Source organism: Micromys minutus (assembly GCF_963924665.1).
Source record: "Micromys minutus genome assembly, chromosome: 21".
Lineage (NCBI taxonomy): Eukaryota > Metazoa > Chordata > Mammalia > Rodentia > Muridae > Micromys > Micromys minutus.
The window spans coordinates 32,267,290-32,294,705 of NC_137956.1; the positions used below are offsets into that span (position 1 = coordinate 32,267,290).

Here is a 27,416-nt window from a genome sequence, read left to right on the forward strand (position 1 = left end):
CAATTTTTTGTTTAATTTTTTGAGTTTGTATGTTTGGTGTTTTGTTTTGTTTTTGAAACAGATATAGTCTATTTCTAGCCTAGCCTCAAACTCATGGAAATATTCCTGCGATAGCCTACCAGTTGCTGCAAGTATAGGCAAGTATCACCATACATTGATTTTATAACAACAACAACAAAAATGCAGTTCCTTCTAGGTCTAAGGATAAGCTTTTGTCTAATTGTGCTAAAACACAATTGGATATTGAGATACAAAACAAAAGAACTGTAATGATACACTGCACACTTTTTATATAACAATTAACAGACCAAACATGATGATGCATGACTGTATTCTCAGCTACTTAGAAACCTAAGGCTGGAGGATTGGAGACAACCTAAACAACATAGCAAGGTGCCTGTGTCAAGATAAAATTATATATAAAAACTCAGATTATAAACTTTAAAGATCAAATCAGCTAAAGTGAATTTATAAAAGAGTTGTGGGCCAGCCAAAAGCTGGAAGTTTGGGTTAACTAAGATTCTCAGAAGCCTGTCTAGTTTCAGCTCCTACGGTGACTGAGACAAGAGAATTACAAATTGAGGACTGCCCTTGGCTAAATTCATGGTAAGCCTGGGTAATGGTGAGACTCTTATCTCAAGATGAACAATACAGAGAGAATTAAGGGTAAGAGTATATAGCTCAGTTGTAGACAAAGAACTTGCCTAACACACATGACTTTAATTTCTGATTTTTTTTTTAAAAAAATGCAGATACCAGACTGGCTGCATAAGGACACCTCCACCTTTAATGAAAAACAAATATCGAAAGGGGGGGGCAAATAAAATCTGGATTGGTGAAAAACTCAGAACCATAAGCCATAGGACAGTTTGATAAAAATCATTAGTCTTGTAGGTCAGAATATTAGCCCATGGCTCCAAGTTACATAATGACTGCCAAAAATTAAAGTTTAAAATAAGTGTCATTGGAGGCTGCACAATAGGCTGAGTGGTTAGGAACACTGGCTGCTCTTCCAGAGGACCCTGGTTAAGTTCCCAATAAGCATGTGACAATTCACAGCCATTTATAACTCTAGTTCCAAGTGATCAGACAGTCTCTTCTGGCCTTAGTGGACATCAGTGTATAGACATATGTGCAAGCAAAGTACCCATACACATGAAAGAAAAGTTATGAAAGTAAATGTCAGTAAATTACTTTTTTTTCAATATTTGGTGGAACGTGAATAGTTGTATTTAAGAACATGACTGTAGGGAAGTACATCTCTCAGAAGACATGTAGTTTAACACCAGTTATAAAAAAAAAATCTTCCAAACTGTAAAATCATGTATGTCATCTTATGTGTTTGTGATTTTAAAAGAAAAATAACTGCTTTTTCAGAGCAAGTGCATAGCATACATGAACTATAGTAGACTGGTTGATCAGCATATAAACTATAGGCAAAATGCTTAAGGTAAATGCAAAGTTATTAATATCACTTTAGTGGTCCTTAAACTAGGAATCTATTCAGTGGTTTGTTGTCTTTTACATTGCTACTATGTTTTTTTAAGTGCCATACATTCATTTAAAAAGCTAACAGTCCGACATAGTGCTATATGCTTGTATTCAAGCACTTGGGGAGTAGTAGAAAGAAGAGAATCAAAGCCTCAGCTTCATGAAACCATATCTCCAAAAAAAGAAAGAAAACAAAAGCCAAGGCTTGATAATATGGCATAGGAATAGAATGCTTTCCCAGTCTCCATAAGGTCTCAGGACTGCCAGTAAATAAATAAAACCTGAATCATTAAAAATCTAATGAACAAGGGGACTGGAGAGATGGCTCAGTGTCTCAGAGCACTGACTTTTCTTCCTGAGGTCCTGAGTTAAGTTCCCAGCAACCACATGGTGGCTCACAACCATCTCTAATGAGATGCTCTCTTCTGGTGTGTCTGAGGACAGCTACAGTAAACTCATTTTTTTAAAAAATCTAATGAACAAGGCTGAAAAGATGACTAAAGCAGTTTATAGCACTATTTGCTCTTGCAGAGGATCTGAGTTCATTTTCCAGTAACCTCACAGTGCCAACTGTAACATCAGTTCCAGGAGACCTGATTATTATTTCTAGTTTCCAGTGTCACCCACCCAGCATGCCTGTGATTTTCATTCATGGTATACATGCAGACAAATACTCAGATACATAAAATAAAAATGTGTGTGTGTGCGTTTTTAAAGCTAGTCAACAACTAAGACTATTAACCTTGGTAATTTTTTTTTTAATTTTATGTCAGTCTTCTACCAAATGCCCTTTTGTGTGTTTCCTAGTACTTTTCAATAGCTTTCAGATTTTCCTGCTAATACTAAGATGATCACTATATTGCCCAAAGGACAATTCTTCTGAGGATAAAAAGGGTTACTGTTAGTTACTGTGGAAAGAAACTGAGAGCTAAAAATCAACAGGATGTGTGTTCATTTATATGTTAGGTATTCTATGATTTAGTTTCTGCTCATTTGCCTCTTTACAGCTATATTTAAACACTGTGACACCTTGTTTACCCTCTACCAACAAAACCAACTTTGACTTTCATTTCTTTTCCTGTGTCAACATTATTGCAAGATTATTTTGTGGATTTTATTTATTTCTGATCCCTGGTATAGTATATTGTTAGCATATACTGCATCATGGGTTGAATCACTTAATCACTAAAGATAAAATACATTGAAAGTAAAATAAAAACAGGCTTAAGGTAGATGGTTGAGGAAGGGGTGGTTGCTTGCCTTCTTTTCCTGATAGTTAAGTTGTAAGGATCTCTTTGCAACTTAACACCCAACCAAGAATTTGTATGCTTGGTTACACTAATTATTGTGTCTAGTGTTGGTGCTTATTTGACTTATTTTATTGGAATTTGTGTTTGAGCTCTTTTGTCTATCAGAAAGCTGAGATTAGCAAATAACTTTTCAAAAGCCCCAAAATTTAAGTAATATTTGCTAGCTTTTTATTTTGGTATTTTAGTGGCTACTATGGTATAGCACCTGAGTATTGTTCAATTGGATACTAGCCTATATCCTTTATAAATGTGTGTGTGTGTGTGTCTATGTCTGTGTCTATGTATGCATATCAAATTATTTATATGATTACCTTTTCTCAATCTTTGCTTTTTGCTGTTCTTTTGTAAACTTTTAAAACTGATACACAAACTAAAAATTATACATATGAATGCGGTAGTATCTGCCTATGTTTCTTTGTTTCAATATCATTAGCAGAACTTGCTCATTGAATCTTTTGAGCAAATAGCTTAGCTGGGGAGGAAGAAGAAGCCTTAGGTTTGGCTTATAGTGTGGAGAAAAAGCTAGTGGAACATTTGAATGCTTTAATATTAGACCTAAAGTCATATAATGTGTACTAATCGTCTCATATTCTTCCCACTATATACCAAATCTTTTTTTGGACAGGCATGTATAGAAAAATTACAGAAAATTAATGTATTTGTACTGGATTTGTATTGATTTTTTTAACCTCTTTTTTTTGGATAGTTGAAACTTACAAGCTTGAAAGTAATATCTCAGCATATCGTGGTTTAATTGTACACTAATCTGATTTCTAGTTCATTCTTTGAGAAGTCTTAACTGTATAGTAACTAAAGCTAAACCTTTTATTGACTGGGATTTTTGTACTGGAGTATTCCATACTTCTGATTGTCTTTTTAAACGTATACTATCTGGTCGTTGTGCAAGTGGCCCACTGCATTACTTACTTCTTTCTCTCCTCAGTGACCTATGCAACTTTAAGTATTGTTCCACCCCTCTGAATTACTAGGGGTTTTTTGTTTGTTTGTTTGTTTAATTTATTTATTGTATGTTTATACATGCTCTATCTGCCAGTATCAGTACATGCCAAAAACGGGCATCAGATAACATTACAGATGTTTGTGAGCAACAATATAAGTTCTGGGAATTAAACTCAAGACCTCTAGAAGAACAGTCAGTGCTCTTAGCGGCTGGGCCATCTCTCTGGTTCTGGAATTGCTAGTTTTTTAGCACAATTGTATGTTTGTGCTATTTCTGGTCATTTCTCTCTTTTTTAATTGGTTGTTTTATTTATTTACATTTCAAATGTAATTCCCTCTTCCTGGTTTCCCCTCTGCAAACCCCTTACCCCATATCCCCCTCCTGCTTCTGTGAGGGAGCTCCCACACCCACACACTCCTGCCTGACCTCCCTAGCTTTCCTCTACACTGGGGCATCAAAGGCCAAGGGCCTCCCTCCCACTGATGCTACATATGCAGCCTGAGCCTTAGACCCTGCATGTGTACTCTTTGATTGGTAGTTTAGTCCATGGGAACTCTGGGAGTTCTGCTTCAATGATGTTGTTTTCCTTCTTATGGTGTTGCAAAACCCTTCAGCTCCTTCAGTCCTTCCCTTAACTCCTTCATTGGGGTTCCTGTGCTCACTCCACTGGTTGGCTGCCTGCATCTGCTAATGTATTTTTCAGGCTCTGGCATGGCCTTCAGGAGACAACTACATCAGGCTCCTATCAGCACACACATTTTGGCATCAGTAATAGTGTCTGGGTTTGGTGTCTGTATATGGGATGGATCCCCAGATGGGTGGGGCAGTCTCTGAATGGCCTTTCCTTCAGTCTCTGCTCTGATCTTTGTCCCTGCATTCCCTTTAAACAGGAGCCATTCTGAATTAATATTTTTGAGATGAGTAGATGGCCCCAGCCCTCAACTGGTGGCTGTGCCTAACCTCTAGATATGGTCTCTACAGGTTCCCTCTCCCCCTTATTAGGTATTTCAGCTAATGTCATCCCTGTTGTGTCCTAGGAGCCTCTTGCTTTCCTGCAATCTGGGACTTCCTAGTGGCTACCATAGTTCTTTGTCCCCCATAGCTACACACCTCCATTAAATTTTCTGACCCTCTGTACTTCCCCCTATCTCCTACACCTGATCCTGCCCCCCTTTTACTCACCCTCTCCTTTCTCTAGCCCAGGTCCCCTCCTCCCATTACCTCACTTGAGTATTTTGCTTCCCCTTCTAAGAAGGACTGACACATCCACACTTTGGTCTTCCTTCTTGAGCTTCATGTGGTCTGTGATTTGTATCGTGGGTATTCCGAGCTTTTTTCCTAATATCTACTCATGAGGGAGTACATACCATATGTGTTCTTTTGTGACTGGGTTACCTCACTCAGGATGATAGCTTCTAGTTCCATCCATTTGCCTGCAAATTTCATGAGGTCATTTTTTTAAATAGCTGAGTAGTACTCCATTGTGTAAATATACCACATTTTCTGTATCTATTCCTCTGTTGAAGGACACCTGTGTTATTACCAGACATATATTATTAATAAGGCTGCTATGAACATAATGGAGCATATGTCTTTGTTATATATATGTTGGAACATCTTTTGGGTATATGCCCAGGAGTGGTATAGCTGGGTCCTCAGGTAGAAATATTTCCAATTTTCTGAGGAGCCGCCAGATTGCTTTACCAGCTTGCAGTCCCACCAGCAATGGAGGAATGTTCCCTTCCTCCACATTTTTGCCAGCATCTGCTGTCTCCTAAATTTTTGATCTTAGCCATTCTGACTAGTGAGAGGTAGAATCTCAGGGTTGTTTTGATTTGCATTTTCCTGATGACTAAGGATGTTGAACTTTAAGTGCTTCCCTGCCATTCAAGATTCCTCAGTTAAGAATTGTATGTTTAGCTCTGTACACCATTTTGAATAGGGTTATTTGATTTTCTGGAGTCTTCTTGAGTTTTCTGTTTATATTGGATATTAGGTTGGTAAAGATTTTTTTCCAATAGGGAGGTTGCTGTTTTGTCCTGTTGACAGTATCCTTTGCCTTACAGAAGCTTTTCAATTTTACAAAGTCCATTGGTTGATTGTTGATCTTAGAACATAAGCCACTGGTGTTCTCTTCAGGAAAATTTCCCCTGTGCCCATGTGTTTGAGGCTCTTCCCTACTTTCCCTTCTATTAGTTTCAGTGTATTTGGTTTCATGTGGAGGTCCCTGATCCACATGGACTTGATACAAGAAGATAAGAATAGATCGATTTGCATTCTTCCACATGCTGCCCTCAGTTGAACCAGCACCATTTGTTGAAAATGCTATCTTTTTTCCATTTGATGATTTTAGCTCCTTTGTCAAAGATCAAGTGACCATAGGTGTATGGGTTCATTTCTGGGTCTTCAATTCTATTCCATTGATCTATCTGCCTGTCTGTGTACCAATACCATGCAATATTTTTATTAGATACTCTATTTACATTTGAGATATTATTCCTTCTCCCTCCCTCCCCCACTCCCATCCCCCATTCCCCTTCATTTGCCTTCATGAAGGTGTACTTTCTCCTAATCACCCTCTCTACCCCATTGCCTTGACATTCCCCTACATTGGGAAAACATACCCTCCCTGAACCAAAAGCCTCTTCTCACATTGATGCCAGACACTAGTATCTTCAGTTACATATGCAACTGGATCAATAAGTCTCTCAGTGTGTGCTCAAAGGTTGGTGTTTTAGTGCATGGGAGTTTTGGAGGATTTGGGGTTGATAATGTTGTTCTTCCCAGGAGGTTGCAACCCCTTTCAGCTCCTTCAGTCCTTTCTTTAGGGCTTTCATTGGGGTTCCCATGTTCATTCCGTTAGTTATCTGCAAGCATTCTCAACTGTATCTATATGACTGACAGAGTCCCTGAGGATGCATCTCTATCTCTATCTGGTTCCTGCCCGTAAGTACTTCTTGGCATCAGCAATAGTGCTTGGATTTAGTGGTTGAATATGTGGTGGATCCCCAAGTGAGGTGGCCTCTGAACCATCTTTTCTTCAATTCCTGCTCCTCTATTTGACCTTGTATTTTCTCCTGTGAGTGTTTTGCTCTCCCTTGTAAGAAGGACTGAGGCTTCATAATGTCTGTGAATTGTTTCTTGGGTATTCAGAGCTTTCTGGGGCTAGTATGCACTTACCAGTGAGTGCATAACATGTGTGTTCTTTTGTGACTAAGTTATCTCACTCAGGATGATAGTCTAGTTCCATCCATTTGCCTAAGAATTTCATGAAGTCGTTGTTTCTAATAGCTAAGTAGTACTTTATTGTGTAAAGGTACCATACTTTCTGTATCCATTCTTCTGTTGAAGGACATCTGTTTATCACTATTGCTCTGCAGTACAGCTTGAGGTCAGGGAAGCTTCTTTTATTGTTGAGAACAGTTTTCACTATTTTGTTGTTTCCAAATGAATTTTCAAATTGCTTGTCCTAACTCTATGAAGAATTGAGTTGGCATTTTGATGGGGATTGCATCAAATCTGTAGATTGCTTTTGATAAGATGACCATTTTTACAGTATTTGTCCTTCCAAGCCATGAGCAGGGAAGATCTTCATATCTTCTGAGGTCTTCTTCAGTATCTTCCTTCAGAGACTTTAATTTCTTGTCACATAGATCTTTCACTTGCTTGGTTAGAGTCACACCAAGATATTTTATATTATTTGTGACTATTGTGAAGGGTTTGTTTCCCTGACTTCTTTTTCAGCCACTTTATCCTTTTAGTAGAGGAAGGGTACTGATTTGTCTGAGTTGATTTTATATTCAACACTTTAATCCCAGGATTTCCATGAGAGAACTCCTACAGCTAATAAATATCTTCAGTAAACTAGCTGAATATAAAATTAACTCCAGGGCATTTCTTTAAGAAAAAGGTGTTACTAGGGGTTTTATTCTTTGTCACTTTTTAAATTTATTACAAAATGATACTTTTTATGTTGACTTACAGTTTTTAAATGTATATAGATTTTTGTCACCATCACAATAATAATATAAAATGTGTCATAATCATACACAACTGCATTCTACTGTCCCTTTGTTTTATCACTCACAACTCTTCAGCACTACCAGTCTATTTTTCATTACTATACTTTTGTCATTTTGAAGTTCAATACGGTGCAGAATCTTTTTAAGACATGTGTGTTTCGCTAAGCATGATGTCTCAGCGGTTAATCCAAAATGGTTGTGTGAGCCAGTAGTTGCTTCATTCTTACTGCTGATTAATACTCTTTCCATTGTTTTGATTCCTCATGATTTGTTTTGCTCATTAGTCATCTGAAAGGTGTTCTAGTTTTTTCCAAGTTTTAGCTTTCTCAATTAAGAAAGTCATGAGAATTTGTGCAGATTTTTATCAGCATAGTTTTCACTTTTGTAAATTAAATAACAGTGAGTGCAACTGCTGTGTCTTCTGCTGTTTCACTTTCTTATTTTCTGCCAAGCTGCTTTCAGTGGCTACTGCATGTATTACTGCCCTTAATGGATCAGAGATGGTCTACATGTAACCTACACTTGATCTTGTCAGCTATCCTTACTTTAACTATGCTACTTGGTATGCAATAATATCTCCCCATGCTTTTATTACAGGATATATTTTCCTAATTCTAATTATTTTAAACATTTTTCCATCATCATCTTTGACAACTATACTGATTATTAATTCACATTTGAGGGCTTTGTTTAATGATGTTCTCACTCACTTTAACCCCAAATTTACCTGGTAGGAAACTGAATGACAGTTGTTGAAAAAGAGACTGGTGTTTATTTGGTTCAATTTTTTTTTTGGTCATGTGCATACCAACTGTATTTGATTCTTTTCTTAAGGTCTCTGAACATAAAGATTAAAGTGTCTATTGACTGCTACATTTTTTTCAGAATTTTAAATATGTACTACATGTACAGACATTATATTGTACATGAATGTTGTACATAATTATTTTCATTCTTTTTTGTCTAAACTTAAATGGTCTAGAAGCTAATCCCTTTTCCTCATCTTTATCACTGATACAGTATATCTTAAAAGATAGGGTATTAGATCAGACTGGAAAAACTAGTCTGTAATCTCAACTCTTTTGAGATACGTGGTCAGGATGATCAAAAATTCAAGGTTGATGGGCAGTGGTGGCATACTCTTTAATCCCAGTACTGGGAGGTTGAAGTAAGTGGATCTCTGAGATTGAGGTCAGCCTGGTCTACAGAACTAATTCGGGGACAGCCAGAGATACACAACCCTGTTTTCAAAAATCAACAAATAACAGAACAAATAACTGAGGGTTACCCTTTTCTACATAGCAAATTTTAGGTCATCTTGAGCTACATGAGAATCTTTCTTTAAAAGAACACAAAAAACTTATCATGAAGTGGAGGAAGCTGAGTGATTCTCAGTTTGCTAAGGAGAAGTCCATTCCCATTATAAAGTTATGAAAATATTCTAGTAACAGTTTTATGTTGGTTAATTTAGTACTAGTTTCCATAATAGATTTGTCTCAAATCTCAATTTTTTTTTGAACAATTTCAGTATAGGAACATATGTCTCTCCAGCACTGTGAAGTACACCTAATGAGTTGAGTGCCATTGCCCTCTCAAGTCATTCAACATTTCTGGACTTTGGTGTCTCTCAAGTATAAGGCTAAGAAATAAATGACACAGAAGGCATTCCTGCTTAATTCACCCAAAAATGTTTGCTACAAATTAGTTTTTTCTTCCCAGGAAGAGCAAATATCGAACTGAAAAAAAGTCTTTGATACTTGCCATTTACCACAACAGCGTTTTGTTTTGTGTTGTTCCCAGCAAGACCATATTAACAAGGTTAGGGCACATAGAAAAACATCTCTTTGGCTTGTTTAGTTTTTTACTGCTGGTCCTACTTCATCTGGGTATTACAGGCTGGATAAATGACTTCTAGACAAGTTAGGGATAATATTTTTGTATGGGGGATAAAATACTAAAATGACTATTTAGCTAGGTGGGAAAGCTCTGGATTTTCTTTTGACATTCAATCAGCTATACTGTTATATAAATATGCCAGTGACAAAGCAAAACATTTCCCAGTCAATGACAGCTAGCTTTTTATTTTAAATAATATAGTAGAATCCTTTGAAAAGTAAACTTGTGTTGCCTGTACATGGAGTATGCTCTTCTATCTGGGCTGCCTTGTCCAGCTTCAGTGGGAGAGGAAGCACCTAGCTTGCAGAGACTTGATGTATCAGGCTGGAGGGATACTCAAAGGACCCCACCCACACACTCAGAGAAGAGGATAAGAGATGACAGGATTGTGGGAAGGGCTGACCAGGAGGGAGCAGTGAGTGGAAAATGAGGTGAATACGTTTTTTTTAATTGAATTAAAAATTATGAGAATAAATAAGTGTTGGGAAAAATAGGAAACTTGTGAAGAATACCAATATGTGGAACATTAAAATAAAAAAACTTTGAAATAGTGACCAAATTTCTGGCTTTCCACATACCCACCCCCAAGAAGCCTCTAGGAAACTATCAAAAAATACTTTGAGGAACTAACTGCTGTGCTAAAATATCCAATTTAAAAAAAAAAAAAAAAATGACTAGAGAAACGGCTCAGCAATTAAGAGCACTGGCTGTTCTTCCAAAGGACCTGAGTTCAATGTCCAGCAACCACATGGTGGCTCAAAACCATCTGTAATGGGATCTGATGCCCTCTTCTAGTGTGTCTGGACGTAGCAACAGTGTACCTATGAACGAATAAATAAATCTTTTTAAAAAAGAAAAGAAATAGAAAAAAAATTATATTTTTATACACTTCAATAAACGATATAAACAAAATTAAGCAATTGTGAACATTATTTAATTTCTAGATTTCCATTTTCTATTAATTACTGATTATCTGAATATCTATTTTATAATAATTTCACAATATATGTTTCAATTTTAAGGAGTGGCTTTTTAAAAGGGGAACAGGCTTTTTAAATTTTTTTTATTTATATTTTAGATATTGCCTCTCCTTCCTAATAGCACTTTCCACACCCTTTTGCTTCTGAGAATGTGCTCACATCCCTCTTCCCTTGGGCATCAAGTTTCTATGGGATTAAGAGTATCCTCTCCCATTGAGGGCACACAAGGCAGTCCTCTGCTACATATGTGCCAGGGGCTTTTGACCAGCCCATGTACGCTCTTTGGTTGGTGACTTAGTCTCTGAAAGCTCCGAGGGGTCCAGGTTAGTTGACACTGTTGCTGTTCTTCCTATGTGATGGCAATCCCCTTCAGCTCCTTCAGTCTTTCCCCTAATTCTTACATAGGGTTATCTGTGTCTGTCTCAGCTACTGGTAGAGTCTCTCAAAAGATAGCCATGCTAGGCTTCTGTTATGGTATGGATCCCAAGTTAGGCCAGTCACTGGATGGCTTTTCCTTCCATTTTTGCCCCTGCTTTTCCTTTAGACAGGAAAGCTTCTGAGTCATACATTTTTAAAGATGGGTAGGTGTCCCCATACTTCAACTGGAGGCCATGTTTATCTATTGGAGATAGTCTCTTCAGGTTCCATCCCCCGGCTGTTAGGCATTTCAGCTAAGGTCATTACACATATTAGCCTCTCACATTCCAGGTCTCTCAGACTTTCTAGAGGTTCCCCCACCCACCACCCCACACTGCTGCATATTTCCATTCATACTCCTAATCCTCTGGAGTATGTCTCCTCAAACACTTCATTTTGCCCTCCCTTTTCCCTCTATCTCCCCTCTCCCACCCAGATACCTCCCTCCTGCCTCCTGTGATTATTTTGTTCCCCCTTCTAAGTGTAATTGACATGTCCACACTTGGACCTTCTTATTGGATCAAACCTAGGGCTTGCACTAAACACAGTAGCTTACTTCAAGGAAAGTTTTTCATCTTGTCATTCTCTTCCACTAAAACCTTCTCACCTGTGTATTTAATGATAGTAAATTAGAATTTATTCAAAAGTATCTCAAGACTCCAAGGTATTCAATCAGTGAGCAAGGCATATATATACCAAATGGTTTTATATCACTAATACTTAAATCTTGACAGTGTTTCAGGACGTTTTTTGCATTTTGACATAAATCAATCTTTGTTTTAGTAAAACCATGACTTTGTCTCATTAGTGATTCATCAAAAGCTGCACCACTTGTTTCTTATTGTTCTTACAAGTTATTTGGAATTTCCATGTAGGCATATGATGATAACCTTTGCTTATAGTATCTGAAACCTAGTACCTTATAATTAGCAGAACTACTTTTACTTAGTTTCTGCAGCATTCTATTTGTTGATTTTTGTTGATTTGGTTGTTGTTTTTGTTGTTATTGTTGTTGAACATAATATATACATGTGATTTGTTTTATGGTATTGTAGTTTATTGTGTTTCAGTACAAACACTGGATAAATTTCTTGGGTAAAATAAATGGAATAATATTATATATACTTCATTGTAATAAATGCATACTGTGTATTTAAATTAAAATGTAATGGATGATCTGTTCCTTGCCGGAGGTGTAATGCATTTGTAAGGCTGTGTTTAATGCTCAGACAATGGTAGGGGTTTGCTCCAAATTAACCTGTATGTTACGGTACTTGATTGGCTTTCCTTTCTTGAGTTTATTATTTCTATTGAGAGTAGGAACCAAAGACTTGAACAGGATATTTCATGAAACAGGAGGAATTCAGTTCTGGATATTAAAAAGAAAGGAAGGAAGGAAAAGAAAAGGGTGGATTAAAGTAGGAATAAGTAGGGGCTCTTATTCTGAGTTCAATTCCCAGTAACCACATGGTGGCTCACAACCATCTGTAATGGGATCTGATGCCCTCTTCTGGTGTGTGTGAAGACAACTACAGTGTACTCATAAATTAAGCAAATAAATCTTCTAAAGAAAAAGGTAGGAATAGGCATGCACTGGCTACTTTATTGGTTGGCTGATTGATAATAACAAAATCACTATGTAGTTTAGTCTGACTTAGAACTTGCCATGCAGTCCACACTGTCTTTGAACCCCACATGCTAGATAGAGACCTGGACCACCATGCTTGCATTTCCTTAGTAATTTTTTTTAGAGTGTTAAGAGGCCCCAAACACTAAAATTGCTAAAAACCTATCCCCTAGAAAAAGATGTGCACAGTATACCAAGAGGTATATATAAAATGGTTAATACTAATTGTCCATAATGATCTGAAATCAGAGCATGTAAAAATGTATTATAAATAGAGTAGGGGTATATTATAAGTACTTTATAGTAGTAAAATTTAAACAATCTATAGGTGTATGCATTAGGCATAAATTTTAAACAAATAAATGGAACCAAACTCAAAGCAATATGTATTACATTTTTTAATGTATTGCTCATAAGCATTCATAGTAAAGTTAGAAGATTCATGTTAGATAATGGAAATATAGTGGTTAATGTGTAAGATAGGATCACTTTATTTTAGAAGAAGTAGGAAGTGACACTGGCTTGCACACTCACAATGATTTTGATGACAATGCTTGGTGGTAGCTAACAAGGTGGCTTTGCTTTATTTTAGTTTATTAAGCATAGAACTTTGTTTATGCAGTTTTCATACAAGTATTATATCTTGCTTTGAAATAGATTATCTTGTTTAAATTGAGATGAAATAGTTTCATCAGTTTGTTTTTAAGATTAACAGAAAATATTCATGGGACTACATTTTTGTTTAAAACAGCATTATCTATCTTACTTGATAGTTTCAGAATGTTTTTCTTTATTTTCATAGTTGTTAATTTGTGGTTTTTAATCCATCTTATCTACTATTACTCTATAAAATCTCAGTTTTTAAGCTTCATTATGAAATAAAATCTATAAGTATTATTTATCTAGTACTGTACAAATTGTCTTTTATTTAAACTTTTTCATTAAAATTTTGTTTTTTATTTGATACAGATAGTCGTACAAGCACTGCAGTGTTCCCATTACTCAATTCTTTGGCAGTTGGTGAAAATTACTGACGGTTCTCCTTCCAAAGTAAGTAAGAGCTTCTGTAGGTAGAAGGGTCTACAAAAATAATAACCATACTAAACTAATTTAATATGTTTCATAAATTGTTATCTTTCTAAAATGATAATTTATTCTTAGTCAGCTTTTGCTTTATTTGTGTGCTGTACTTCAACCAGTAGTCACAAAACATCCCTTACGCATGTGTACACATATTTTTTTAAAAAGCACAAAACAAAAACATTTGTAAGAAACAGCAGCAGTATTCATTTCTGTTAAAAAACAAAAGTGTGCTATTAACCAAAGCTCATAAAGACAGTTAGAAAGAAGGCAAGCATGAGTCTGCCAGTATACAACTTTTATTCTGGGCCAGGGTAGTCAATGTAAGCTACAAATAATTTGATAATTCTGGATCTCTGATTGTATGAGACCAAATAGAAAACACAGGATAGAAAATAAAACATTGTTCTATTTTAAGAGTGGATGCTGGCTTTTTTATAAGAAAATTTTAAAAAATACTGAACTTTTCTCATTTATGGTTACTTCTAATCTAAAGTCTCATTAAGTCCCTAGAAGTTATGAGTTGTCTAATATCTCTCACAAACTCAAGGTCCCGGAAAGATAGCTCTGATTCAGTTGTAAACAAACACCAGCACCACTTGTGGTGAGGCTTTAAAAACAAAACAAAACACCTAGTTAAAATTTTTCATTACTTAAAAGGAAGAATGTCTCTGATCAAACTTAGAACCATGGATTAGTTTTCATAGAGAAATCTATTTCAGAGCTAAAAATCATATTGAGGCTTTAAGAGTTCTGAAGTGATTTCCTCAAATACCTAACAATCAAATTTTGTTTGGTTCGTTTTTGGTTTTGTTTTTTGAAGCAGTGGTTTTTCTTTGTAGCTCTAGCTGGCTGGAACTCATTTTGTTGACCAGGCTGACCTGGAATTCACAGAGATCCATCTGCCCCTGCCTCCCAAATGATGGGATTAAAGGCATGAGCCACCACTGTTTGATTATATCTAAATCTTCTAAAAGCACGTGGCTTACAGAATTTTTAGCAAATATAATTTTATTACAAAAAGGGAGAAATTTTTTAAAAATCTGTCCAACATAAATATGAAATGTTTAATTGTTTCATGACATTAATATTAGAACATATAAATAAAATAAATATTTAAAGAGCCAAGTAAAATGATTAATATGTGTGAATATCCTCAACATATGATTTTAATAGGCAATAGAATTTCAACTATTAGAACAAAAACACAAATTCTTCATAGTAATCCTGAGTTTCGCTTTTTTCTACATAATGCAGTTGTTGAACTGGTATAAATTCTTGATAAATGTTTAAAATGTCTTCTCTTGTATTTTCTATAGTGACATTATGCTGTTATTGATAGCTGTACAGTTAGAACTCAGAAACTTCAAAATCATTTAGTTAAACCTGATTAACTAGAGGAAGCACAGAAGGAAAATTGTTGTGACTGTGACCTTCCTGATAGATCACATGTGAATAAAGTGCTCTAGGGAAATCTTCAAAATTATCCCGTAAAGTATTTGTTATCAAAACCCTATCCATTTTCCTACAAATTTGGTAACTTCCTTTTTTCTTTATAGCTGAGCAAAATTCCATTTGAATATATATCACATTTTCATATTACCAACTAATACACTTCTCACTCATTCCATTTCCTAGGTATTGTGAATAGAGCAATGACCATTGATGTTCAAGAATCTCTGTAGTGGGAAATAGAGTCCTTTGGGTATATAACCAAGAGTGATACATCTGGGTCATATGAGAATTCTATTTTTTAACTTTTTAAGAAACCTGCATGCTCATTACACATTGGATGCATTTGTCAACACTACCACCAGCATTTGTTGTCGGTTTTGTTGTTGCCCAGCTGATGGGTATGAGATAGAACCTCAAAGAAGTTTTATTTTGTATTCCTATAACAGCCAAAGATATTGAGTACTTTTTAAAAAAATCTTTATTACCTATTTGTATTTTCCATTTTGAATATTCTCTGTTCCATCCCATAACCCATTTTTTGTCTTGTTCTTTGTTCTTCATTGTTTCATGATTTGTTATGCATCTAGAATAGGATTTTTGAGTCAACAGTTATGATATACTTAAAAGATATAATGTTGGTTTCTTTATAGAGAGATTTTTCTTAAATTTGATTGTCTTCTGACCTGTCAAGAGCACTGTCATTCAGGAGATTCTAAATGATAACTATATTTGACACTTAAGTTATAATTGGTGATAAACCTTTTGTAGTGAAATATTTGAACAGGTTGTGGCAGAACAGTTTTAGACCTTTTTGTAAAATGTAGGTGTGCTTGGGTGTCAACCTGAGAGTTGAAGCTGTTTGACAAGTTCACAAGTCTTGCTTGTTCGGTATTCTTTGCTCCAGTGCCCCCTAGTGAAGGTTTCTACAAGCAGCTTTCACTGGCTTCTCAGACAAGAAACATTCGTTCTTACTTTACCTCTTTCTGAACCTATACAAAAGTCTGGTAAATAAGAGTTGGAACTAAAGAGTTGCCTTTTTTATCCTGAAGATAAAGAATTTATAGTTTTTCCCACTTGAGTATTGTTCTGTGGTCTTTCTTTATAAATGCCTGTTTAACTTTTTTTTTTTTTTTTTTTTTTTTTTTTTTTTTTTTTTGAAGTGGGTTCTTGCTGTGTGGCTCCAGATACCTAGAATTCATTATGAATACGGGGCTGGTTTTAAATACACAAAGATCTGGCTGTTTCTGTCTTCCAAACATACTATGACACCTAGCATGTTCTGTTTTCTATAATCTTACAAGTATGATACCCTACCTACCCTGCCTGTTTCTCTTCTAGACTGCTTGGAATCCAATCTTTGCCACTGGACTCTGGCCCTAACCCGAATTCTTTAAGTCAAAACCAGTATTCTTTATATTACTATTAATTAAATTGTTAATGAAGTTCTTGATTAAAAATGTGTTCCTTCTTTACATTTATGACTATAGTGTCTCCTGAATCTTCCACCTTAATATTTAAACAGACTAAAGAAAAGAGTAGGGCAAAGCCTGCTAGAGGGACAACATCCTTTCAACCTTGTACTTTCTTCCACAAATCATATTCCTAACAATAAGCTGAATGTTTAAAAGGAGGAACAAGCTCTTCTCCTTCTCCTCTTCCACTGCCTCTTCTTCTTGTTCCCCCTATTCCACCTTTGTAGCTATGAAGAAGAAATCACTTACTCGGATCCTTGGGCAGAATTTCTATAGTAGGAATAGCTAGGACCTCTCCATCTACAGGTACTACTCTGAGGAGAAAGGAACGAGGCAAGGATTAAGAGATAAGAGCTACTCCTAAAGGAACAAAGTTTCACTATAAACAATTTCTTTTACTTTTAGAATCTTTATTTCAACATTTTGATTTTTGAAAATTTTGTTCTCTTAATCTATCCCATTAGTTGAAAGTTTACCTTTGGCCATTCTGTGACTACCAGAGTTTATGTCCAGTCACAAGTAATTATATGACTAGTCTAAAAAAGATCGTCAAAAAGATCCAAGTCTTATATCCATTAACACTTTGCTTTAATTCCGGCACTTAGCCCTCAGAAAGCTAAGTTCAAGGCCAACCTCTTCAAATCATCTGAGAACCAGAAATAAATATTTTCAATGTGGAAAAGTAAAAACTCATGGTCCATGGTTTCAGCATTTTATTAAGAGTGTATACTGTTGGGGAGACTAGGGGCAGGGGCAGCATATACTATGTTTGAAACCTAGACCTGGACCTCCAGTTCTTGCTTTCTGGTAGAATATCTATGATGAAGGGTAGTTTAAGAGTTCCTCTGTTTTCATTAGTCTGTCAAATGATAGATACTGTTTAATACTTAAACTTATTGAAATATTATTTCCTGAACTAAGTAAGAATAAGGAGTGAAAAGATCTATCCTAAATTATTATTACAGTGTAAAGGAGAAATTTTTTAATGAGCTTGTCAGTGACCAAAATATTCTATTTTAAGAATATTTAGGCAGCCACCAGAAACAATGACTTGACCAAATTCTTAAGAAAATGGCTGCATCTAGAGAATATCATTCTGAGTGAGATAACCCAGTCACAAAAGAACAGACATAATATGCAGTCACTGATAGTGGGATGCTAACCCCCAGAGGCTCGCACTGCCCCAGAAACAACTCACAGACTGTAGGAAGTCCAAGAAATAAAGAAAACAAAACAAAACAAAAAAATCTTTACACAACAAGAAAACTTTGACTATTTTCATGTTACATTTTGTTTTGCATGTACTTTGTGCTCATTGTAACTATTGGGTTTTCGATGCATACAGTCAAACCTTTAAAAAGATCAAGTACTGACTATTCATATAGATTTATGTAAAAATTATTTTAAAATCTGAAAAAAAAGTACTGACAAATGTATAATTTTATGCAAAAAATGCTTGAAATCTGTACATTTATCTTTGTTTTGTAAAATAAAGATGTTATTTAAAAAAAGAATATTTAGGGACTTGGGAGATAGTTCAGCCACTAAAGTAGTGTGATTCTTGTGCCATCAAAAACATGAGTTCAGATCCCTTGTACCCACCTAAAACATGGGTATGGAAGCACATGTCTGTACCTAGTGTTGTAGAAGCCAAAACAGGCAAGTCCCTGGAGCATGCTTGCCAGGCAGCCCAGGCAAATCAGTGAGCTCCAGGTTCAGTGAGACACTCTCAAAGAATAATATGGAGAAAGACTGAGAAAAAGATCTAGTGTTCACTTCTGGACTATGTATACAAATATGCACACACACAAATACATATGCACACATATGCCAAAGAATATTTAGACAAAACCTAACAATCTCTTTTCTAGTACAAGGATATGAGATTTTGTCCAACAAAATTAATAACAAAGGAGTCGATTTTCCTATCAGACCACTTTTTAAAAATACATATTATCATACTTAATATTTTTTGGCTCTAGCAATCTGTTCCCTTCCTTCTATAGGTTTCTTAGTTTGAATTTTTTTCTAATAATTAAAAGGCACGACTTGTTAGTTAAATGGTTATGAGATGCTGGCCAAATGTGTCTTTAAAAAAAAAAAATCAGTTCCTCCCATCCCCCATCCCCTCCTCCCTTTCTCCATATATATGTATGAATGTATGTATGTATGTATGTATGTATGTATGTATGTATGTATGTATCATTGGGTGTGAGGGATGATCTTTTGAGTTAAATACTAAATTTTTAAATATTGGCTCATTCTAGCTACTGGTGACAAAATAAGTTGCCTCTTCTTAAGCTTCGGTTTTCTAATATACAGGAGAAAAGGGATATTAATTGCTGATAAGGTTTTTGAGATAACTAAAATTGATTTATTTCAGTTAGCAATTGAATATTTCTACGGTACATGTTAAATTGTTGATTTTAAATCTCAGCTCTTGCCATTGTTTTCAGCTGCCAAAACCAAGAGTTTATAATAAAAGATCAATTATCTGCAGTATAAACATGCATGGTGGCTAGTGTAGGATTGAGGTACAGAGTAGTAAATCTGTTCCTCCATCTAAATTGAGATAATTTGTACATTTTAAGTCTCTCGTTTTGATCCTTACAATCAATACGTTTTCCTGTCTATCTGACTCTTTTAACTTCCTAGATATTTTTATAGTACATCTTTTTATAGTACAGGAAAAATCAAGGTATCTTTTGGAACTACAATAAGCAAGTTAAGGTTCCTGAGTCATAGATGCATTAACTTTTAGTTAATAACAGAAACCAGCAAGCTCATGCCCTTTAATCCTCATTTCTTAATTATTTTTAAATTTAAAGTTTTTAAAACTTACTATGATTGTATGTACATGACTTGTGAATATGTGAGGTCACAAATGGTGGCTCTCTTTTTTTACATTATATGAGCTCCAGGATTGAACTCAGATCATTAGTCTTACACTACAGGCAGTAGCCCCTGATGAGCCATCTTGCCAGGCCCTGAGTTTAAACTATCCGCCTTCCTAAAATGAATACTTTGGCTCTCTCTCCCTTTTGATTTTGCTCATTCTCCTTGTCTTAGTCAGGGTTTCTGTTCCTGCACAAACATCATGTCCTAGAAGCAAATTGGGGAGGAAAGGGTTTATTCAGCTTACACTTCCACATCGCTAGTCATCACCAGAGGAAGTCAGGACTGGAACTCAAGCAGGTCAGGAAGCAGGAGCTGATGCAGAGGCCATGGAGGGATGTTACTTACTGGCTTGCTTCCCATGACTTGCTCAGCCTGCTTTCTTATAGAACCCAGGTCTACCAGCCCAGGGATGGCACCACCCACAATGGTCTGGACCCTCCCCACTTGATTACCAGTTGAGAAAATGCCTTACTGCTGGATCTCATGGAGGCATTTCCTCAATGGAGGCTCCTTTCTTGTGTCAAGTTGACACAAAAGCAGACAATACACTCCTCTTAACTTATTGAGACCTGTGTAGGAAAGTGAGATGGCAAATCTGATATGGCTTCCTGAACTGACTGCCAGTTTTGAGGCAATAAAGTTATATTTTAAAAAGTATCTTATTGAAAGATAAGAGTACCTATAATCACAGACTATATCATCACCTGGATGATAATCATTGTTTTTTAAGTTGTTTTTCTATTGCTGTGATAAAATACCACAGTGAAGGCAACTTATAAAAGAAAGCATTTAATTTGCTTACAACTTCAAAAGATTTAGAGTCCATGACCATGATTTAGAGACCATGACACTGAAGCTGTAGCTGGGTGCTTACATCTTGGTCTACAAACATAAGGCAGAGCACAAACTGGGGGTGGTATGGGCCTTTGAAATCTCAAAGCATGCCCCAGTGACTTCCTTCAACAAGATTACACATTCTAATTCTTCACAGTTTCACTAACTAAGGACAAACATTCAAACACAGAGCCTATCAGGGACATTCTTTCAAACCCCCACAGTCATGTTTGCCGAGTGACTATCATGCCTATCATGTCTAGTCTCACAGTAGCCTACATACAACACATATTAACTATTTCATCTGGAGTTTTCCACTTGGTATATTGATAGTTGTACAGTTATGTTTCTCAGAGAAAACAGACTTGACAGTTACTTTTGTCTGTTTTACAATTAATTAGGTTCCCAATTTAATAATCTTCTCTATCCTTCCAAGTGTTTGCATTATGTCACCATGTGTCACTTGTGTATTTGACACTGCCTGTGTCAATGCAAAATACAGCTTTCACTTCAAAGGTATTAAAGGATAGTTTATTTTTAATCTGAATATGAGTGACCATGTCCCAGCAACATGTTTTCAGCTACCTCAAGTAGTATATTTCACCATGGAAGTCTTTGCATGCTATTTCATTAATTACAAAACAAAGTCCTAAATCAAGGAATTTACCAAATACACATTGTGAGAACTACAGATCAGTGAGTTTTACCAAAGTATAGGAAACTGCTTCAAGCCTCAGATACCATCAGGTAACAGTCATAACTTTGGATTGGTAGAAGCTTCGTATGTATACATTTTATGAGTTTTTTTTTCTGATAATCAAAAAGATATAAGGTCAGACACAAGTGGGCAATGAATCGTTACAATGGAAATTAAACATAGCTAAATATGATTTACTATTTGGCTATAGGTCTACAGTATTTTAACTTTCTATAATCAGAAAATTCTAATTTCATCCTGCCTTATAGAATCTTTAACACTGGTATGGTCATATACTTATAGCCTTCCCATTCTGCCAAGAGCTTGATAATACCTTCTCAGTATCTGTAAATTCAGTCCTGGATCCAGCTGCACAACAAACTACCTTTTAAGAATGCTTCCAAGACAACTTCTGACCCAAAATTGTTCAGAATAAATCCCATACTTTCCCCTGTCCTCACGCCACATACTCTGTTCTGGTTGACTGTTACCTCAACTGCCTCTCGCCTCATGCTTTACAAATGTTTGAGATTGAAAGTTTAAGGAACATTGAAACATAGATATGTAATTATTTACCTGCAGGAAATTTAAAAGTCTTTAAGATTGTCCTTAATACGTTGTACAATATAGGCTTATTCCTCCTTCAGAATATGTGCTCATGTTAGCAAAAGTAAGTATATTTTTGAAGTGTCATTTGGCTTGTGAGGATTCCAAAACAGTACCAAACAAAATAGTTCTAAATAATTTTAAGTTTAATAGAGTAACTTTTAAAGTGATTTCCATATGGTTTTTATTCAGATAATTATTCTAACTTACTCTTTTATACACAAATATAATGCTGAATTATATACCTGTATATGGCTTATTTGTCTGGGGAAAATGAGTCCTAGTAGCATAGTCCTGGTTTGAAAATGTAATCAAAACTGCCTCCTTACTAGGGATGTGTTTGTGTTTAGTTTGTTTCATGGTTTTTGAGGAACAGGATTTTGTGTGTAGCCCACAATGCTGACATTTCTGATTCTCCTACTTTAGCCTTTCAAGTGCTGAGATTATAAGTCTGCACCACTACACTTAGTTTAGAGATTTTTGTGAAAGGGAGGCTTCTATTTGAGGGTATTTGGCAGATGGTGTTTGTTTCGAGACTGGGCTCTCACTGTGTTGGACAGGTTGATTTGGAATTCTTGAGATCACTACCTTCTTAACTCTTTGGTTAGGTGCTACTAATATGTACAGCAATAGAAGCCTTTCATTTTTCCCATACCAAACTGCATCCAACATTATTTAAAATATTTTTTATGAACAATCATGTGATTCCAAGCAGGGCATAGGCAAGCAATCATTAACAGTTTACAGATCTTCTAGACTTTCTTCTGGTATGAACTACCAAAGTCAGAAATCCAGTGATGCGTTCATGCTTTGAACAGGGAAAAGACTGACTTCACATTACAATTTTTTTTTTACAAGCTGACTTTGACTTGCAGAAAATGAAATGAAAATAGCAGAATGACCAGTCTAAAGATTCATGGTCATCTAGAAAAGAAACCACTGTTCTTTTAAGGAAAACAATCTCAGTGATATTGCTGGAAAGTCCCAAATCTCCCAATACACAAGCAAAATCAGTTTTAGGGGTCCAAGTTTCAATAGGTTTCTGTTTTTAAGGAGCTAAGTCTATGCTTGTTGTAGAGGGGGAGGGTGATATAAAAATACTGAATTTTGTGGTATAAACAAGGCATTTTGTGCCAACATGGCCATACCCATCAACATTAGAAGAAAGGAATCTTCTTAAATTAGCAAAAAAAAGAAGTTTTTTTCTCTTATCAATCTGATTTGGGAGAGATTTTGTTAGTTACACATGCTTCCCTTCCCCTACCCCCTCAAAAAAAGAGATATTCTGTGTGATAGTAGCATGGCTTTTTTTAAAAAGTAAAACAAAATTCTGCAATTTTAAAAAATTGTTTTATTTATTTACATTCCAAATGTCCCCTTTCCCAGTCCGCCTTCCAAGAATTCTTTACACTTACCTTCTCCCCTTTGCCTCTGAGAGGGTGCTCCACCATCCTACCACCGCCACATTTTCCTTCCCTGAGGCATCAAATCTCTACAGGATTATTCAGTCCTCTCCCATGCTCCCATGGAGGCCAGACAAGGAGTCCTCTGCGACATATGTACCAGGGGCCAAAGACCAGCTCCTGTATACTCTTTTGGTAGCTTAGTCTCTGGGAACTCCCAAGCATCCCGGCTAGTTGATACTGTTTATCTTTCTATCTTTCTATCTTTCCCTTCAGCTCCCCCAATCCTTCCCCAAATTCTTCCATAGGGGTACCCAATCTCATTCCAGTGTTGGCTGTATCTGTGTCCTTCTCAGTCAGCTGCAAGTAGAGCTTCTCAGAGAACAGCCATGCTCAGCTCCTGTCTGCATTCCTCTTAGAAGAAGAAACAAAATATTCAAGGGAGGCAGAGAGGGGGTAGAATCTGGGTAGGAGAGGGGAGGTGGAGGGGAAAGGGGAGCAGGATCAGGTATAGGAGGGGAGACAGGAAAGAAGCCCAAAGGTCCAGGTGAATAAATGGAAATAGGTAGCTACAGGTGGTGGGGGAAACTCTAGAAAGCCCCAAAGACCTGGAATGTGAGAGCCTCCCAAGACTCAGTGGAGATGACCTTAGCTGAAATGCCCATCAAAGGGGAGATGGAACCTGAAGAGGTTGCCTCCAGGGGATAGACAGGTCCCCAGTGGATGGATGGGGTATCAACCTACCTTAAAAATTTTTGACCCAGAATTGTTCCTGTCTAAAAGAAATGCAAGGACAAAAATGGAGCAGAGATTGAAGGAAAGACCTCCCAGTAACTGGCCTAACTTGGAATCCATCCCATGGGCAGGCACCAAACCCTGACTGACACTATTACTGATGTCATGTACTTGCAGACAGGAGCCTAGCGTGGCTGTCCTCTGAGAAAAGAGTTTCTACCAACAATTTTATACACCTTGATTTAAAAAATTATTTTAAACAGTAACCAGTTATTTAAAACAATCTGTGCCTGGTTTGTTTTGGTATCTTCATTTTCTGCAAAAAAAAGTTCCCATGCTTGCCAACACTCGTTTTTCCCCATGGGTGTCTTCTTTTTCTTTTCAGGGACTTTTTACCCTGGACTCTGGCTTTGGAGGAGCCAGTTTAGCAGACAACTTTGACGATTTTCCCCTGGTGGTTTCTTATTAACAGGGCTTTATCTCTTAAATGCTGGATAAATTTACATTTCTTTTCAAAGCTCAAAGTTCAGTCTCTAGTACCAAAGAGGGAGGGGAAAATTTTTTTTTAAAGGAAATACCAGGTTTGTCAGCAAATATCTTTAATCCCACTCAGAAGGCAGAAGCAGTTGGCTCTCTGTGAGTTCTCAGCCAACAGCCAGGGCTACATAGTAAGACCCTGCCTCAAGAGAAAGAAAAAGGGGCCTGATGTAAAACTCTACAGGATAAGGGTACTTGCTGCAAGAGCCCAGTGACCTAAGTTCAACCTTGGAACACACAGTATGGAAATTAAAAACTGACTTCTGCAAATCATCCTGTGCTTTGGCATATACACATATTTACACACAACAAACATAGAAAAATATCTTAAAAACAAGAAGAAAATAACATTTATCTTCATACTTTTAAATATTACCATGTTGGAATATTATCAGACTTGTCTAATGAGAAATTGTGTTTATCTCCAAGCTTAGAATTAAGTTACTTATTCCTTTTCCCCCTAACAACATAGCAAGCACTACACTGTGAAAATAGGAAACACATTTCTTGCTAACTTGTTATTTTCTTTTCAGTTTGCTGCTGCACTTTAATATCATTTTGAAAGTTTAATTATCATTTCAATTACATGTTTGTGTACATGTAAGTGCAGGTGCATAGGAAGGCATCAGACCTCCTGGAACTGGGACAGTTAGTTGTGAGCTGCCCAGTATGAATGCTGGGAGCCAGACTCAGGTCCTTAGAAAGAGCAGTACATGCTCTAACCACTGAGCAATTTCTTAGTCTCACATTCCATTATCTTACTACTACATTATGTGTTAGAGAGCTAACACTTCTAATATCAGCATAGATAAATCTACATTTATAAAGGAAAATCTTTCTGAATATTCACATCTCTCATTTTATTATTAACTATGGCTGGATGTATGATAACGTTGGGTTCTCTACTCTTTTATTATGTTCAATAAATAGGAAATAACTGTATTAATTGGTTCCCAATAATGAGTTTAATTTTGTGGTTTCCTTTACAATAAACCAGTTGAACTATTTTTTGTTTATTATTTCTTGGATCAGATTTCTGAGATATGATTATTCATGTTTGCATATTTGAATGTGTTTTACAGGAGGATTTGTTGGTATTGAGGAAAACGGTGAAATCTTTTTTGGCTGTTTGCCAACAGTGCCTATCTAATGTTAATACACCAGTTAAGGAACAGGTAAAAAAAAGAAATTCTTAGTTAATATTGCTCTGTATTGACTATTAACAACCCAAATATATTGAGGAACACTGAAATATGTAATTTTTCAATATTAGAATATATACAACCTAGAGTTTTAATGTCTAGATATTTTTAAATTATGTATTCTGTTCTTATACTTAACAAGTATACTGTTGTGAGCTAGAAGACTTAGGTTCAAACTAAGAAGTCTTGATTCCTAAGAATTCTGTGCTAAAATATTAAGGGTTTAGTGAGCTGTCCTTTAATTTGCATTGACTTCTTACCTTCAGCTCCTAATACCAGAAAGAGCTTCATTCATATATGTACATGTGTGTATATATGTTTATGTGAGTATATGCATACTTATACATGTGAGTACTTTGGCCCATTTATCTAAATTATGTCTCTACTACTCATCCCAAGTAACTCGTCCCCTGACCATCATAAAGTACACACATGAATATTGTATAGCTATGGAAAAGGGTACTGGCTTTGATATATAAAATGTCAAATGAGCAGCTCTTTCAGAGCACTAAGTTCCTGAGTCTGTATACTTCAGTAGTAGTATAGAATCAGCATTCAGGTGAGGAAATCCTTGTAACAACAGACTCTCTTGTTAAAGAGGGACCCACGAAATTGAAGATTTTTCAATTATAAAAATTTATTGATTGTCTATTTTAGAATGCTTTTCTATTAAAGAATACTTGAAAATAAAATGAAAAGTTTCTATCTAGTTTTTTACTTTTGTATTTGGGTTAGAAAATAAGTCATATTAAAGGCTATTCATCCTTTACAGTCTTTTCTTAAAATAAACTGCCACAAGTCTCTTCATAGCAGTTATAGATGGTCTTTCCTAAAGCTTACTCTAACTCTCCAAAACCCACCATTAATTACTGCCTAAAGTATCTAGCTGTGGCCAGTTAAACCAAAATCTTAAGTTTCTGCTCTGATATGTTTTATATCCAAAGTAGTCTGGGTTAAAAATATTTTCCTGGATTCTTTTGAAAGTGCCCACCTTTATAAATAGCTTTTTCTGAGCATCTTAATATATGGTCTGAATCTAATTTTAATCCTATTTCTAAAACATTTTGTATTAGTTTTTAAATCTAAATAGTAGCTTAAATTTTGACTACTACCTTTTTAAGTTGTAATTTTTCATAAGTTATGCTGATTGCTTAAGTGGTATATAATTGATTTCTAATGCCATCTGTTAATTAATTCTGTATTACCAAAGTTGAACTTAACATTTTTTTTAAATTCAGGCCAAAATCTCAGTCTACTGTTCTTTAGTAAAAATACAATTAGAAAATAATGTCTTCAATGTAACCATTGTTTAATGAGAAAAAATAATTCATCAGGTTAATAAATATGAAAGGTTGGAACTTTCATTTTTTCTTGTGTTGGTGTTGAAATGTTATAATTTAGTATGTTTTCCATTACTTTGGTTTGTATTTATTTCTGTCTTCATATATTAATAGATAATCCTATTTTCGTGTACTATTCTGTTAATCATTTCTTCTTGAATTGCAGGCTTTCATGCTGCTCTGTGATCTTTTAATGATTTTTAGCCACCAGTTAATGACAGGTGGCAGAGAGGGACTTCAGCCTTTGGTGTTTAATCCAGATACTGGACTGCAGTCTGAACTCCTCAGTTTTGTGATGGATCACGTTTTCATTGACCAAGATGAGGAAAACCAAAGCATGGGTACTTAGAACTTTTTCACCTTGTCAACCTTAAAAGATAGCAACAGTGGGTCGGAAAAATCCAGTTCTAAGATGTACAGAGATTTATCTTTTGTTCTTAAAATAAGTTGAAT

General features: G+C 35.9%; 1 protein-coding gene across 2 annotated transcripts in view; it reads left to right on the plus strand.

The window, feature by feature from the left end:
* The window catches only part of STAG1 (STAG1 cohesin complex component), a 287,724-nt gene that overhangs the window by 227,325 nt on the left and 32,983 nt on the right, over window positions 1-27,416 (plus strand). For both annotated transcript variants that reach the window (XM_080933999.1, XM_080934000.1), the window contains exons 22-24: window positions 13,674-13,754; window positions 25,504-25,596; window positions 27,130-27,304. In XM_080933999.1, the coding sequence (XP_080790125.1) occupies window positions 13,674-13,754; window positions 25,504-25,596; window positions 27,130-27,304 (349 nt within the window). The remainder of the gene's footprint in view (window positions 1-13,673; window positions 13,755-25,503; window positions 25,597-27,129; window positions 27,305-27,416) is intronic.